We start from the raw sequence: 17,768 nt of genomic DNA on the forward strand, positions 1-17,768 counted from the left end.
CCCCCCACCACCATGTCTCTTCTTCCCCCCTCCCCTCCACTTATTTCTCATAGTGGCCTTCTTTTCCTCTTTTCTCAAACTCTCCCAAGTCCAGCCTGCCTTGGGCCTTTGCACGTGATGCCCCCTTTCGCTGTAATGCATTCGTTTGGATGGCTCACACTGCATTCAAAGATCTTCCAGAGAACCCTGCCCAGGCCGTCTGCCCACAGAACATTGTGTTCCCAGACTACTCTCAGGTCCTGTATCAGAGCAGACATCACTCACTGAAATGAGGCAGATTACCTATGTATTATCTGACCTTCTCTGCTAGAATGTAAGCTTTGGGAGGACAGCAGTCTTGTCTACTTGTTCTTACTATATCCCTAGAGCTAGCATGGTGACTGTCACATAACAGAGATTCGAGCCACACTGAATGTCTGAATGAATGGATGAACAAACTTATCTGGGTAAAACTCCATGCCTACACAGCCAGCATCTCTTGACCTGGACCCAAAGCACCTTGACTTCCAGCAGCACAGCTTCTCCCTCACTACAGGGTGGGGGTGGGGGGCAGCTGGTCCTTCCAATGGCTTTGCAGCTGAAGGCTTCTGTGGAGGGGATGGGGCTGCCATGAGACCTAGGCTGGAGGTGTGATGAGTGAGTAGGCCTGGGCCTTCGAATGCTTTTCTCTGCCCTTTCCACTACAATAGCTGTGAGCCAATCTGTTTCCCATGCTGGGCTTCTACGAACAATCCCATTAGAAGGAGTGGCTCTACCATTAGAAGAAAAAGGAAAAGAACAAATTGGACCCCTTATTCAAGTTATAGATGAAGAATCAGCACCAGAGAGGGCAATGGACTTGCTCACACACATATAGTGGCAGAATGTTCTATCCCTAATGCTGCCCCTGTTAGGGCTTAAAAATTTGTTATGAGTGAAGAACACTTGCTTCCTCAAGTGTTATAACTTGCCTTTCCTTCTCTAAAGAATGGGGGCAGGGAAAGGGTTTGGGCTCACCTGCTCTCTGGCCATCCCAAGCAAACTTCAGGGGCAGAAGTACCTGTGGGGCTCATGCTTGAGAGAGACTTAGGTGGACCTGCCAGGGACACTCAGGAGACCCTGGCCCAAAGGATCACTACACGGGACATTACACAGGCGTGGTGCCCCCTGGCTCCACAGAAGTTTCAGTCAGGGACAATTTCTTCTCAGAAAGGCACAGAGCTGTCCAGTGTGGACCCAGCCCTCTGACAGTCTTATTACTGGCAGACTACTAACTTCTGTCCTTTTTTAGAGACACCTTTTTTCTGTTTTTGTTTTTTTCTCTCTTTCCCTTTTCTGTCTTCTTCAGCTATTTCCATGGAGCTTTTGCTGACTGGAAATTTTATGTGAATCATTGCTGCAAACCCAGGAGTTCGTTTCATCACTGGCAATCAGCTCTTGTCCTTGGGGAGACCTAATTAGGTAGTATAGGACTTTTGATGTTGTTTCCATGGAAACCCCCATAGTAATGGTGCACATGTATATGCTCCAGGGAACTTGAAAAAAAAAATATATATTATTACTAGATTTTAAGACAATCTTGAATTTTTTCCTTTTGCTTTTCTTCTGCACATATTTTTGTAAATGATAGAGATTTCCTCTGGAGTTTTTCTCCCACAGAGAGAGAACAGTAGAGAACACAAAAGGCCTTTTCCATGTTCTCTCCTTTAATTAAAAGAAATATATAGCTGCGCAAGAATGTAAGTTTTTCAGGTTGGTCAGAAAATGTCTAAGCAGGATCTCCCCTGACAGCTGAGAACATTTCCATGAAAGAGTTTGTTTAAATAAAGAATCTGAAAAGCCTCGAATCTTCCAAAATAGAATGGGGGGTGGGGAAAGTAGTGAATTCAATGAATGTACTCTAAATTTATTTACCCTTAAAGGGGTGGGGAGGTGGGGGGGGGAGAGCAGGTTTCCTGTGCGGCTCCAGTGGCAAGGCAGGGGCCTCTGTGGGCCCGGTGCGTGGTGCCCCATACGTGGATGTAGGAGCATCTGGGATAGCCTCTTATCACAGTCAAGACAACCTGACCCTGGCCCACAGCTAACAGGGTAATTCCCAAGCGTCCTGTCCTAGGTGACCAGATGACCCCTCAGAGTTGCCTCTGGGGAGCTGGTAGATGACATCATTACTCTGTAGAAAGAATGGGGGGAATATGCAGGCCTGGTCTGACTGAGGCCCAGCATACTTTATATACCAATGAGCCACAGGTAAAATTCAAGGATTTCTGGAGAATCCATAAATAACTGAAATTATTTTCTTTGATACCTCTAATTGGCCATTCAAGAATGGAATGTCCATGCTGCCCTTTGTGCGAGCTGTCAGGTAATCCATGTGATGTGCCCCCCAAATTTGCCAACAAGGTTTGCTGTTTCCAGACTCCCTGCAGCTTTTCTCCCTTTACTCTGTCAATTCTTTTTGCCTTTGTTTCTTGATTCAGTCTACTGACTTCTTCACACATGAGAAACACTTTGCATGCAAAACAACTAAACTGCTTGCAAAATAACTTTGATATGCTTGGTATTATTCTTTGATACATTAAATGATGTGACCACTGGGCAGGGATAGGGCTGCCTGGCCCTTGATCATGAATTACTTGAAGTTGCTAGTTACCAAGTTACTTGAGCAAGACGGGCGTTCGTGACTGCTCCAGTGTGCAGTGGGAGTGCCTTCTAGGGACGGTGGCATGAGAAAGGAAAGGGAAATGGTGACATGGCAAGCAAATTACCTGACTTTTCCAAAACACACACCAAATCAGTGCATGAGCTACACTTCTTATGTGTTGGTTTTGTTGCATAACAAAGCACTCCACCTAATGGCTTGAAACAATAATCATTTTGCTCATGGCTGCAGCGGTCGGTGGTCTGGGCTAGGCTCAGTTGGGTGGTTCTTCGGTCACCTGGGGCAAGTAGCTCTTCTGGGACAGATTCCCTCTCATACCTGGCAGCTGGCACTTGGCTGGAGCCTGGGGTGACAGGGAAAATGCAGCGGTGTGTCTATTTTTCAAACCTATACTGCATCACATTTTCCAATGTCCCATTGACCAAAGCAAGGCATGTGGCCAAGTTTAGATTTAAGGGGTTGGGAAACAATGGGATGGGCGGCACCTGTGGCTCTCTTGGTATACTACCACACCAGGTTTTTCTGATACAGACCTCCAGAGACTCTTGAAACCTCATCTTTTTTTTTTTTTTTTAAGATTTTAATTTATACAAGAGCCGGGGTACAGGCCAGATGTGTGGCAGGGCGAGAGGATTCACCAGAGACAGAATGGGGAACAGAACAGGCAGACTGACGAAATACACTGTTGAGGGGAGCAGCAGGCAAGACAGGAGAGGTCTGCTAGCCATGTGGGTTGCTCTGAGGCTGGCAGGGATCGAACCGGCATTGCAGAGGCTGTGGACAGCCTCACAGTGCTGTGCTCAACCGCCTGCGCCACCAGGGAGGCCCCTGAAACCTCATCTTACCCAAGAAACCCCACGACGGACCCTCATTGTGACTCTCTTATACTTGAGCTTTTTGAGACCTGGTGCTAATTCGTGAGGCACGTGTTTGATTCATATTCATGTCAGCACAGTGTCCTCACCTACTTGGTTCTTTCTTGTTGAAGTATAATTGACAAACAGAATTGTATATATTTAAAGTATACAACATGACTTGATAAACATAGACATTGTGAAATAATTACCATAATCCAGTTATTGACACCTCTGTCACTTCATATGGTTACCTTTTGTGTGTGTGTGTGTGTGGGAGAACACTTAAGATCTACTCTCTCAGCAGATTTTAAGTACTAGTCGGTTGTTGCTGTTTTATTGAATTGAGTTGAAATGAGTTGGTTCTCCTTTCTCTCTAATTACAAGCTCCTTGAAGGCAAGTTGGACTGCTCTGTCACATAAAATCCTCCTCCCCTCTCCCCCAAGTTCTTGGGATTATACCAACAGGCTAAAAATCCTGCAGGCTCTCCAAGCCACTTAAGAAGGATTCAGTCTGGGGTCAGCTCTGTAGAGGGCAGCACCTTAGGTGAGAGCAGGCTCACCTTACATCTTCAGGTTGGCCTCACTCCAGATGAGGGAAATTACTATTTTAGGCTAAGGAGCCAGATAGACTCGGGACGATGGACAATGTAGCTTCCCTTTCCCACTCAGGGAAGTCAGTTCTCAGGGCTAACTGATCTACCCATTCTCCCCCTGACTGCCCTCCAGTTCCCCTCTGATAATCACTAACTTGTGGTGTAGTTACCAAGTTACTTGAGCAAGACGGGTGTTTGCAACTGCTCCAGTGTGTAGTGGGAGTGCTTTCTAGGGATGGTGGCATGAGAAAGGAGGCGATCAGGTTGGGAGAAAACTCCTTGGTGAGCCCCAGGTCCTTGAGACTTCTGCTCTCAAGGGCCTCCTGGTGCTCCATGTCCAGTGATAGCCTGTCCTTGTCACTCGCCACTCATCCAAAAGTCATCAGACTGCCCAGGGGTGGACAGTCAGGTTGTTCTGTAACCAAGCTGGGTGGCTGAGACCAGACCATGGGGAGCATGGTCCTTTGTTGGAGCCACTTGCACTCCTGCTCTCACCCCTCTTGTCCAGAAATACCAAGATCCTGGTTCCACATTAGTTCCAGAAATTTCTAAATCAGACAATTTATTCCTGTTCTGACCACCCCGTGGGAATAGGAGGGTGTTCTTCCTGTGGCATGTGATGAATCGCCGGGTACTTCATTAGTCACAAGCTCGGGGATGAGTTTTCTATGGGAATTTTCATTCTGGGTGGATGACAAGGACAGCCAGCAGCCTCTCTTCTTCTCCCTGTGATATAGTCGTCCACCTACTACCCCTGTCAAGCTGGGCAGAGCCATGACATGCCCTCGCCTTTACCTTGGATGGCATACATCTCGTTCCCCATCAGAAAATCAAAGGAATCTGTGACTTCAGCTCCTGCCCAGAGTGAACCCAGTTGCTATGGAAACCTGATGCATTTCTCTATTGTAGGGTGGATGGCTTTCATTTTGTATTTGAAGAGTTGGGCCAGGCAGTCATGTTACCTTGGCCTGGCCTGGCCTGTCAGCGGTTAGGAACAGGGAGCTCCCTGCACAGCCATTCGGTCTCTCTAACTGATGGGGGAGAAACCCCAGCTCAGCCACCCAGAGAGGGTGGCAATGTTGCTGAGTGCCATGCTGGGCATCCCCTCCTGTTTGTAGATTGCACCTCCTAGTTAGAGCCTCACAGGCTGAGATCCCGTCCTCAGCATCTTGCTCCTTCTACTTCTCCATCCTGATACTCACCATGAGGCCATGCCCAGAGCTGCTTTGTTCAACCTTGAGTCCCCAGGATTCTGGCAGATAGGGGCCTTCATCACACACATAAAAAACAACAACAACGATTTATTTTTGTGCCATTGACCCTTGAATAACACGGGTTTAAACTGTGTGGATTCACTTACATATGGATTTTCTTGTAAACAAATGACAAACTTGCAGTGTCAATAAATGTAGCACAATACTGAAAACATATTTGTTTTCTTCCTTATGATATTCTTTTTTTTTTTTAAGATTTATTTATTTATTTATACAAGCACTGGGTACAGTCAGAAGCGCGGGAGGGTGAGAGAATTCACCAGAGCCAGAGCAGGGAACAGAACAGGCAGACCGACGAAACACACTGCTGAGGGGAGCAGCGGGAGTGGCAGGAAAGGTCTGTGTGCCATGTGGGACCCTCGCCAGAGGCCGGGGATCGAACTGGCGCTGCAGAGGCTGTGGGCAGCTTCGCAGCCCAGTGCTCAACCGCTGCGCCACCAGGGAGGCCCCCTTATGATATTCTTAGAACGTTTTCATTTCTCTAGCTTACTTTATTGTAAGAATCAATTTACTGTAAGACTCTAGTTTACAGTGTTGTACATATGACATACAAAATGTACTCATTGTCTATGTTATCTGTAAGGCATCCAGTCAGTAGCAGGCTGTTAGTACTTAATTTAAAGGTTACAAGCAGTTATATGCAGATATTGGACTGTTCAGGGGGGTTGGCGCCCCTAAGCCCTGCGTTGTTCCAGCATGAACTCTGGTTTACAAAGCTCTTTTCAATGGGCCCTTTACAAGCTCATTATCTCCTTTACTCCCCATTATAGCTCCAAGGTTCAGGGCAGGAAGAAGGGGAAACTGAGGTTCATGGGCTTTGCTTTCCCCTGTGGGCCCCCAGGTGTGGGAGATGTGGCTTTTCCTCCTGGCTTGTTGGTTATGAGAAGATGACAAACTGTAGGAGGAACAAAGAGGAGGGAAAGGGGCAGGATGCTTGTTGACTATACAGTAGAAGGTTCCTTTGGCTCAGACCCTGAGAAAACAGAGAGACAGAGTAAAGGGCCCCCTCAGTCCCTAATCTCCCTGTGAAGTGGGGATAAATTGGGGGCAGGGAGAGGAGGAAATCTCAGTTCACTCTTTGGCTAACACCCCAATCCATGCTGACCAGACCTCCCTGTTACTCCCTCTGTGCTGGGGGTGTTTTCCAGGGTAAATAAAACTTCTGCCCAACATTAATTTTTAATTTAGCCTAACTTCCATGTGAACATGGATCCTTCCTGGGATTTCCAGGGTGCTCTCCTGGCTAACATGTACCGATGCTGTGACCTCTCTAGGGCACCAGTTCATGCTAGGTTCCCGGACCTGGTTAGGGCGGCATGAGTAGCCTGACTGAGTACCCCTCTCTGTGGTCCTGGAACAGACATATTGCAGGGCAGGTCTTGAGTAGGGGTGTGTGTGGAACCAAATTGTTACGCGCTTGACTATTGTTTTGCCATTTTGTGTATATAACCACCATTTTAGAATTTTGGGTTTAAGTTTCGCTTTCCTGGAAGATGATTCCCGGAAAATGATGCAACACTCATAAAATGTGTCTCATGCTCTACCAACTGAGCTAGCCGGGCGCCCAATATCAAAGGTCTCAGACCATTCTTGTGTCCGCTGATAAGAAAGTAACCAATTAAGGAAACCGCGGCATCCCCAAACCATCTGTTTGAATTTTGAATTGCGCCCGTGCCAAAAATGCCTTTTAGTAGTCAATGAGTAATTGCCAGCTTGTTTTAAAATTTAAGCTTGCTTGTAACCCTATAAATACCTTCCCATTTCCCCAGTTCGGGGCTCTCGCCATCCACCGCTGTATCGGTGAGTGTCATGAGTCCAGACTCGGGTCTGTATTAAACTCCCTTTTGTGCTTGCATCAGCTGTCCTTGATATCTTGGGGGCTGCGTTCATTGTTCGCGGGCATAACAGTGTGCGCATGAGCCAGCTGAGACAGAGTGATAGCCAGAGCTGCTGGAAGGCCAAGGCCCCAGCCTACGGTGCCAAGAAATGCCTCCACTCACTGCCTCTGAGAAAGGAGGTGCACTTCTGTCCAGGATAGCCCCACACTCACACAGGTCCCCATCTCAGATCTCATCCTCTAGGCATCAGAACCTTAGGCATGTCAAAGCTGGGTGGGATCTTAAAGCCTCTCATTTCACAGATGTGGAAAGTGGGGCCACAAAGGGGAAGGATTTGAGGTCCCTTTCATAGACATCAAGCATGGTTGGGAACCCCCAGTGGAACCACCTTGAGAACAAAGTTTGGATCTTCCGTGTGTGTGAACTCCAAGTCTGAACCTGAGCAGGATACACAACAGAGGCTTGTTTCAGCTGCTTTGCTCATCCCCAAGGCGTGGCAGTGCGAATCTCAGCTTTGCAGAAGGTTAAGGCTGAAAGGGAGCATAGACATCACCAAGTCCAACCTTCATTTTAGGGAAGACTAAGACCCCTTCCATTAATGCTCAAAATAAGAGTAACGGATTCTTACCATGGGCTGTGTCAGGCAGGATTCTCTGCACTCCACTACACTAACCCAGGCCGTTCTCGAGACATCTGTGCAGCAGGGATTACCATCATCCCCACATGAGGAAACAGAAGGACAGAGAGGTTCAGTAAAGTACCCAAATCACAGAGCCAGTTAATGTTAGGGGCAACATCCAGCCATAGCAGTCTGGCTTGTGGGTTCACCCCATTACGCCCAGCAAGGCTGTCTGGGGGCTGAGCACCAGCCAACACCATGGGTCCCTTCTCTGACTGCAGCAGGAAGCTGTGCCTGGCAGCCCACTTGCATAGGAAACAATCTCATGTGCCCTTCAGGACTTAGTTCAGAACCCGGCACCAGTCAGGGACCTGTTTCTAACACAGACGAGCTGTTCTTCCTCATCATGAAGCAACCCGACTGGGTGTGCCTGCAAACAGGAAGGGCCCTTGGGAAGCAATCAGCAATTTGCAGGAAATGGAGGCCTAGAGGGCAGTGTGTCTTAGCCAGGTCTCCCCCACTCTGTTGGCAGAACTCGCTCCGCACTAGCAAGGCCTCCCACGAGGCCCTGCCCTGGTTCAGCCTTGCCGCCCTCACGCTGTGGGGGTTCAGTTCTGGCCACACTAATGGACTCTCTGTTCCCGCCAGCTCTTCGTGATCGACAATGGTGCGGACGACTGGCGGATAGCCATGACCTACGAACGCATCCTCTACATCAGCCTGGAGATGCTGGTGTGCGCCATCCACCCCATCCCCGGTGAATACAAGTTCTTCTGGACGGCGCGCCTGGCCTTCTCCTACACCCCCTCGCGGGCGGAGGCCGACGTGGACATCATCCTGTCCATCCCCATGTTCCTGCGCCTGTACCTGATCGCCCGCGTCATGCTGCTTCACAGCAAGCTCTTCACCGATGCCTCCTCCCGCAGCATCGGGGCCCTCAACAAGATCAACTTCAACACCCGCTTCGTCATGAAGACCCTCATGACCATCTGCCCCGGCACCGTGCTGCTGGTGTTCAGCATCTCGCTCTGGATCATCGCCGCCTGGACGGTCCGCGTGTGTGAAAGGTATTCCCGCAGCCTTGCTGCGCTGGGGTGGGGGGACAGGAGGAGAGCAGGGGGTCGGGATGCCGACGGAGGAGGTCTGCTTAGGAGCCTGGCGTGTCCCCAAACACCTCAAAGGCTGAAACGGAAAAGGGGAGGCAGGAGCTGGGGCGAATAGGAGCTGCAACGGTGGAACGTTGGAACCAAGGTAAGCTGGGAAGAACGCGTTTCTGGTATTCCCCCGTCTTCCGCTCTCTCGGGAAGCTAGTGTATGGAAGCATCTGTTAACCTTTTCTCGTGTATAACACTGCGCTTTCTGTATTCCCTCTCCCTCCTGGAGAGGAAGGATGCTCACTAACATTTCGAAGGCTCCGAGAAGACCTGCAATAATGAAACTGGTTGAATTTTGTTTAGTCCAGATTTTCCCAAAAGTGTCAGTGCACTGACCCTTTTCCTTGTACAGCGCTATGGATGCCTGGACACTCTAGTTTGGTGCACAGACCAGCAACAGCAACCTCACTGGGAACTTGTTAGAGTGCAGAATCGCAGGCCTCTCCTAGGAACTACTGAATAGGATTTGCATTTTACAGTGTCACCCGTGATTTGTATGCCCCTTAATGCACTATACCCATGGAGCACCATTTGGAAAACATCGAGGTGGTTGGTGGCTTAGAAGCGGCTGGTGGGAGAAAAGGGCCCAGTAAATTTGGGGCTCTAACACTTGATGCCAGCCTTTTATACCCATCATCAATGAGTCTCAAGGGTGAGACTGTTGCCACAGCCTTCCTCTGACACCCTCAAGCTGCCCTGGGTGACTTTTCCCCCCTTCAAGCTGGCCCTGGGTGCTCATTTTAATGTGATTCCACATGCGGAGTCTGAATACTTTGGTTGGAAACTGGAATTCTGCCCCTAAGTATCTGTGAGACTTGGACAACACACTTAACCTCTCTGGGTTTCGGCGTACTTTCTTATTTATTTATTTATTGCATCAAAGAACTGGGATGTAGGCCAGAGGTGCGTGAGGAGAGAGGATTCACCAGAGGCAGAGTGGGGAGCAGAACAGGTGGATTGACTGAAATACACTGCTGAGGGGAGACAGGAGAGGTCTGCTGTGCCATGTGAGGTAGCTCCATGGACAGAATGAAACTCAGGCCATAATGGTGATGGCGCTGAGACTTAACCCCTAGGCCACCAGGGAGGGAGGCCCTGTCCCCTCATTTTAAAATGAGGATCTCTTGAGAGAGAAGGAAGAACTATTCATTTGAGACAGATTATTTTTACAGTCATTACAGTTTTTTTACAGTTTTTTTTTTTTTATGTTGAGGGATCTGGTCAAGCATCTCGTGTAAATGACATGGATCCCAGCACTCACCCTTCGTTTATTAGCACCCTTGTATTGGTGGATCTTCCACACACCTGTGTCCCAACCGAGGGAACGCTGGAAAAGAAGTCTGGAGAGGGTTAGCTTAAGAACATCTCCCATGGGTACGTTGGACCAGATTTCCTACCTATTTTGAGATGTTCTATTTGCAGACATTTCTTTGTGGTATTTGGTCAGCAGGTACACGGTCCAACTAAGAGCATTCGGCTGCAGCAGCTGGGCCTTAAGGATGGCTGGGCCTGTCTCTGAGGACCAGTACAGTTCTGGGAGACGCTTCTTAGCCACAAAGCTCCAGGGACACACCATAACACCTACTTAGACCCCCACCGTCACTCAGCAGCTGGCACAGCTACATCTGCTCTAAGCAGGACCCCATTCCATGCTGCTTCCTGAACCTTCTCTGTTAACTGACACTATCTGCAGTGGATGAAACACGTACTTGGGTTCCAACCCCAAGCCCCTCCCAGTACTCTTAGCTGAGCAATGTCATGTGGGTCACATAGCCTCTCTGGGCCTCATGTTGTCCCTCTGTGAGCTAAGGATAACAATATCTGCTTTTACAGGATTTGTTGTTAAAGCCAACAGATAGTGTGAGTGGAGACTGTACACAGCCATACAATGAGACTGGAAATTAATAATAATTACAGAAAGCCCTTCATGTCCTTGGAACTTTATGACTGCCTTCTTATCATTAGTACAGACCAACTCCTACCTTAGGTAGACCTGTGTTTTCCCTGTTTCCTTGCTAATTGTTTGAAGCAAAGTCTCCTAAAATAAGAATAATAGAATTTGCATAATGCTTTAAGATGTTTGAAATATTCCATGTCCTTAAATCAACCCTGTTTGGACATGGCTGGTCACCCCATTTTTCAGATGAGCGAATGGACTGAATATGGAACAAAGTACTTGCAAGTGAGCTTCATTGTTTATTGAATCTTTCACAAGTATAAATGACTATTTTTTTTTTTTTAGTGGAAAATAAGCACGCTTCAAAGCACACAGTTTGCAAGGTGCTCTGTTGCTCTTTATTCTCCATTGAGCGGCGCTCCAAGGCTGGGCCACCCCGCTCCGGCAGAGCACTAAAACTTTCTCTGCAGAAATGACCTTCCAGCCCCAGCAGGAGTCCAAGGCAAAGGCCCAGAGAAACAGCAAGCAAAGCAGTTCTCCTAAGGTCCCCCTCCTCTTGTGCTTTGGCCCTTTGGGCAGAGGCTCCTGCTCAGATCTGGTGCGAGGGGTGTTCAGCACAGGGGATGTCACCATTGCTCCTGTTCCTTGGAGGCTGGCCCTGTGCCAGGTCTATGGGAAAGGCTTCATAGATGTCATCTGTCTCTAGACCTATGAGAGAGGCACCCCGACTCTCCCCATTTACAGTTGTGGAAACTGACAGAAAGTAGCAATCCTGGGGCCACAGCTTTAAAAGTGGAGCCAGAATTTGAAATTGATTCTGACTCTGAACTTCATGTTTGTCTCCCCATGTCAAGCCAAAACCTGCACTAACAAGGAGACGGTGGCCTAGACTCTCCTGGTGGCTTTCCTGATCTGAGAGTCTCAAAGCCACGGAGATTGACACTTGCTGTTCTGCCTGCCTCCCAGGTCTGTGCTCATCAGCAGCTTATCGTACTGTCTTCAGGCAGGACTGACTTCATGTTAATGCAAACATACCTGCGTGTAGCAGATGCCAGATGTGCTACCCCAATGCCCACTCCTCCCCCCATCCTCGGCCCAAGCTCTCTTTCCCTCAGCTGGTCTTGTGTAGCGGAGGCAGGGCCCCTCTCCAAGAATGGCCCTGGCTGAAGGGAGTTGCCTCAGCACAGGTCAAGCTCAGCCCCCTGTCTGGGGGCAGCAAGGATCAGATGACTTGTCTGTGTAGGAGTTTAAAGACCCAGCAGGACAGCTCTCACTGGGACTCCAGGCACCCAGGCTCCGAGGGGGCTTCGCAGGAGGCCCCCTTTGTGACTTTGCAGTGCTTTCTTCTCCTCTTGCCCAGCCTACTTCCCTCAGCTGAGCCTGAGAGCATCCCTGCAAAGCCTCCCGCACTCAAACCTCAGTGTCTCAGAGACTCCCAGGAACATGATCTACAGAACTGAAAATATTTGTGAATAAGTATGTTTTTTCCTAATCAGGCAAAGTACTTCTCTTCACAAGAACAAGCAATTTCTTAGGGAATCAAGCTTAAATTATAATTGTCCTTTCCCAATGTCAAATAATAAGTAAGACTGGCAGAGGCAGTTGTACGGACACTGGAACCAGGGGCTGCTTTGGGGCCCACAGGGTCAGACAAGGATGGGAAGGTGCTGTGGGCAAGCTGGTCCCTCCCAGCCTAAGAGGATCACCCATCCCCTTAGACAACAGAAGGTAAATGACTTGTACAAGGTCACAGAGGATCCTGACGGTTCTAGAAAAATTCCTGCCTCTGATGCCCAGAGTGGGGCTTGTTCACATTCCAGGTGGCTTCCATCAGCCTGGACTTATCTCTGGTTGTATACACACACTTCTGAAGTTGCTATGGAAATCCCTCCTCAGCAAGACACATTTTAAAAGACATATCTCATATCTGGGGTTGACTTTTATGTGACCATAAGGTTTTTCATATTTCTTCCTCCCGAGGAGGGAGAGGGAGTTAGTGATCACCTAGGACAGCCTGCAACGGCGGGGGAGGGGCTGGCCTAGCTGGCAGGAGGGCAGAGACAACAGCGGACTTATTTTCCTTGGGCCCCAGCACGGCATTACATCATAGGTTCTGAGGCTGACAGTTGTGGCACTCGGCATTCTCTGGGATTCTCCTGGCTGTGTGCCCACCTCCCACAGGCCTCCCAGAGCCCATCTGAGGAAGCTCCTCATTAAACACTGTCACATGCCAGGCAGCCTTGCTGGTGGAGAGACCATCCGAGGCCCCCGGGACAAACGGCAGCAGGTTGGGAAGTGGGCTTTCCTGGCATGCCTGAGCGGAGGCCTGCCAGCTCGCATTGGGATGTTTATCTCCCTGGGAAGAGCTGCAGGGCCTCCCATCACAGTGATGGAGTGGGCTGTCTTGTGATCCCCAGCCAGGTTTTGTAAATGACCTTCCAGCCTCTTGAATGGACTGACTCCCTTTGGGCGCTTCTCTCCTGAGGCACCAGGTTCTGCTCACAGGCTGGCTTAGGTATTTGATAGTGATGGTGTGAATTTCCAGCTATCATGACATATTGATATTTTAATGAGAAATTTGGTTCAGAGACCTGGCTCTGGAATGGGAGGAAAATAATCATCGGGCCATTCTCTGACTAAAACAGAGCTACCTTCCCATTGTAAAAAAGAGAAAAAGCCTTCCTCCCTCCCTCTTCTCTGCCCATCTTGGACATCCAGGTCTGCACCAGCCAGAGTTCAGGGAGCGCCAACAGTTCCCTCCTGCCCCACCCCATCTCTTTCCCACAACCTCCACCAACTCTGGCAGGGGACCTCAATCTAAGAAAGAGCTGAGAGCAATGGGGCACAGGCCGTGGTTTCCCAGGCCGTGACTCCTCACGGGCCCCTTCCATTTGCGGCACAACCTCCAACATGGAATAGCACAACCTCCAACATGGAATAGCATAGCAGCAACTGGGGTGACGGGAAGAAGTGCCAGAACTTGTACTCGTAGTTATTTTTATCTAAAAAACCTTAAGCTTTACTAACATTTAATATGCAGGTAGACCATGAGGCAGATGTACAATTTATAATAAATATACATGGAGCAGGGGGAGGGCTCACACTCAAAAAATGTTCACTGATAGGGGTCCATGATTTAAAATGTTTGCAAACCACCGGTGTTCTGCTAACCACAGCCATGCTATAAAAAGCTTCCTTAGGTGATTTCATGGTGATGCTGACAAACCTAGTGGATACAGCCTAGGCTGTATGGTACAGCCCAAGGTGACCGCTGCTGTAGATGGGGCCTGTTCTTGACTGAAACAGCCATGATTATAGTGAATGAGGACAGGGACATGTCCTGCCACTGAATGAAGCCTGTAGGCCCACGACCCCTCCCCTCTACCTGGAGAAATGAGAAGTCAGCAGCCCTGAGGGCAGAGGAGCACCTAACTCTGCTGCCAGCTCTAGATAGACGACTCCTGGTCTGAGGCAGAATGCAAGTGTGGGGGGTGGGGGGGTGTGAGGAAGAAGGAGGGGCACTGGGGGGAGGTGGGAAGCCTTTGAAACCAACCAGCACCATTAAGAAAGAGGAAGTAAATAATTCTGAAGATGCAGAACAATGTTTAATCAAGAGAAGCAAAAAGCAAGATTGGAAGATTCTTGGGCACACATACTGGGTGCTAGGAGATGTGATCTCTCCGCTAGCGAACAGCAGACAACTATGAAGTGAAAACATATCTGGATCACTTAACCATAGGGTTCCAGAAAGCTAGCATTATCTTAGGAAGAAGGAAAAATCCACATCAGGGGCACTGGGTTTTTAAAGATGTGGAAGGTAAAGGACAAACTTAAAGTTCTCTCAGAGGGGTCGAACAAAGATGAGAGAGGAGGTTGGATAAGGCAGAATTGGAGGCTACAGAATTGCGGTTAAATCCAAGAATCCGTTATCTTGTAGGAAGAAACCAGAATAATTTGGGTAAAAGCATAATCAAGGACAGATATGAAAAAAACTTTTCCAGAACTGGCGAATCGGAGTGTTAGGGGGAAAGGATGTCCTGAGCAAACTCCGTGCAGGCTTTGTGGACTCCACCCCGACTCCATCAAGACCCTGGGAACTACAAACCCCATGATCACCAAAGGGAAGGTTGCGAGGACCTGAGGGTGATGTTAAGCAACGAGGCTTTTGGTTTGAGTGTTTAACTGGCCATGTGGCCAGGGGTCACCCTCTAGGCCATGCAGCGTGCTAGGTTTTTCGCCAGCTGCCCGGGTCACTGGGATTCCAGGTCAGCGGAAGGAGTAATAGGACGCATTTACAAATTTATGTCCCCCTTTTTCTCCCTGAGTTATTCATTTCCCCATTTCCCCTTCCCTTGTAAATAAACCTTTTATCAACCTTTTGTGTGTGTCTGCAGTTTAGCATTAATAAGTCCCCTTTAAGCGTGTGGGTGAGGCCCACAGTCAGGCACCCCGTTTTGTATTGGGGTTGCTCTGTAACAGAGGGTTGCTCTGTAACAGGAGGGGTTGGGAGGTTAAGCAGCTCAAAAAAGATTTCCTGTTCCCCAGTTAGAATGGATGAAATTTTATTTTTTGAAAATCTACTAAATTATAAAGTTAAATAGTCCTGAAAAGACACAGGAAACAGAGCAGGACCCTGAGCTCCAGGAGACATTGGGACATTTGTGTCATTCACATGAGGCAACTAGAAAGGAACAAAAGTCACTCTTGGAGTTTAATGGACTCAGCCTACACTTTTTGGGGAGTTTGTACACCAGCTGACCAACAGATGAGTCACAGTTAAGATCCTAATAGTAGAACCGTATGAAAGAAAGATGATAGTAAGCATGATTGTAAAATCAAATTCTTTTTTTTTAAGATTTATTTATTTATGCATACAAGAACTGGGGTACAGGCCAGAGTTGTGGGGGGTGAGAAGATTCACCCAAGACAGAGTAGGGAACAGAACAGGCAGATCGGCTGAAATCACTGCTGAGGGGAGCAGCGGCTGAGACAGGAGAGGTCTGCTGTGTCATGTGGGTAGCTCCCTGGCTGGGGATTGAACTCGTGCTGCAGTGGCTGCGGACAGCTCCATATGTTGTGTTTTAACCCCTTGCACTATCAGGGAGGCCCTGTAAAATCAAATTCTAATGTCAAAGAAAAGGTAGATTCTGGAAAGAGTAGAGGTATGAAATAAAAACAAGAATTTCATAATAATTAGTGGTTGCAAATCTTCAGATTAAAGAGTTGAGAGGAGGCTAGAAAGGATTAGTAAAAGCATGTCAAATTCATCATGTACATAGAAGAGAATTTTAAAAGCCTTATCATTTGCTTTTAATAATTAGGGAAATGTAGTTTAAATCATTTTTTAAACCTAAAGTTAACTATGGTTAGAATTTTCAAACTGTAACAATTGTGATAACAATTGCATCAGCCAGGTATTATTTCACTTAATCCAACCACAGTTCTGTGAAGTATGGGGAGACTGTTATTATGTCCATTCCACATGAGAGAAAATGAAGGCACGGAGAGTTTAAGCAATGTGCTAAGGGTCACAACAAACCTGGGGTTTGGTAGACCCTAGACCCAATACTTTTCCCTGCTCTGAAAGTGTGCACTTTCCACATCCCTGGATGAGACACAAACAACATCAGAGACAGAAAAATAAAGGAAGCAGAAAGGAAGGATTTAAAAACAAAGCATGAAACAAGATGAAAGAAAACTGAACTTAAAATTTATAACAATCAACATAATTTAATTTACCTCTCCTATTAGAAGACAAAGCCTCTTACTTAGATAGGATTTAAAAGCAAAATTTAATTTTGTGCTGTTTACAAAGGAGGTACCTAAAATGGAGGGACCCAGAAAAATACATGAATAGCAAAGGTTTATTAGGTAAGTACAAACTTAAGGGCAATTGAGTAGAAATTCTCATTTTAAGCCAAGTTGAATTCAAAGCAGAAATCATTAAATGGTCTAAAGGAACCACTTAATAGGGTAAAAATACTATACGCCATAAAACTGTAAACTCTTATGAAAAAACAAATAAATAAGGAGCCTGAGGATTTGAATTATTAAATGTTTTCATTAACTGATAAATGTTGAACTTGGCAGCCCATAAACAAATAATGCATCTTTTTTTTAAGTGTCCATGGAACATCGACAAAAATTGATTAACTTCTTGACCACAAGTTTCAAAACACCAGGGGCAGAAATCTCGGGTATATTTTCCAAACATGAGGCCATAAAACTACAATTAAAAGGAAACTTTTTGGGAGTGACTTTTAAACAATCTCAATTACAACTTGGCCAGAAAGAATTTTTCAAAACTACCCTTAAAGACTATTTAGAAAATTACAACAGTATTAACTCCATAGATCAAAACTCCGGGTGTGACCAAATTGTAATCAGATGAAAAATGAATCCTGCAAGTTTTTCATTTTTTAAAAAAATGAAGCATGAAAATAAATGGAATTTATTAGAAGAACAAAATAAACTTCAGGAGAACAGATTAAGTTTATAACAAAGATAAGGCCAGGAATTAATGAATTTAAAAGAACAAAAACAGAACTGATAAATCCAAGGTACCAATTTCTAATATAAATAATCAAATCTAATAAAACCAGATCACTTTTAACACATGGTATCAAAAGATACCAACTTCTAATAAATGTAATCAAGAAAAAGTGAGAAAATATAAAACTAGAAATTTTAAGAGGAAATTACTGATTCTGAGAATGATTCAATAAATAAGTGAGAATAAGTTAGCTTTCTTTTTTGAAAGAAACCATTAAGGGGGGCTTTCTCTGCAAGATATTAAAATGTATTATAAAACTAAGATAAATAAATCCCTTTGTGTTACTGAAAAATCACTAATGACACATCAGTGAAACCCAATGGAAAATCCTGAAATAAACCCATA

The 17,768-nt window shown here is 46.9% G+C and overlaps 1 protein-coding gene across 1 annotated transcript in view; it reads left to right on the top strand.

Annotated features, from left to right (window-relative positions):
* Positions 1-17,768, top strand: part of KCNN3 (potassium calcium-activated channel subfamily N member 3) — a gene marked incomplete at both ends in the record, with an annotated part of 146,929 nt that overhangs the window by 81,497 nt on the left and 47,664 nt on the right. The window contains one exon of the mRNA XM_084243765.1: positions 8,468-8,886. Coding sequence (XP_084099891.1) covers positions 8,468-8,886 — 419 coding nt within the window. The remainder of the gene's footprint in view (positions 1-8,467; positions 8,887-17,768) is intronic.

The sequence above is a fragment of the Talpa europaea genome (assembly GCF_964194135.1).
Source record: "Talpa europaea genome assembly, chromosome: 9".
Taxonomy (NCBI): Eukaryota; Metazoa; Chordata; class Mammalia; order Eulipotyphla; family Talpidae; genus Talpa; species Talpa europaea.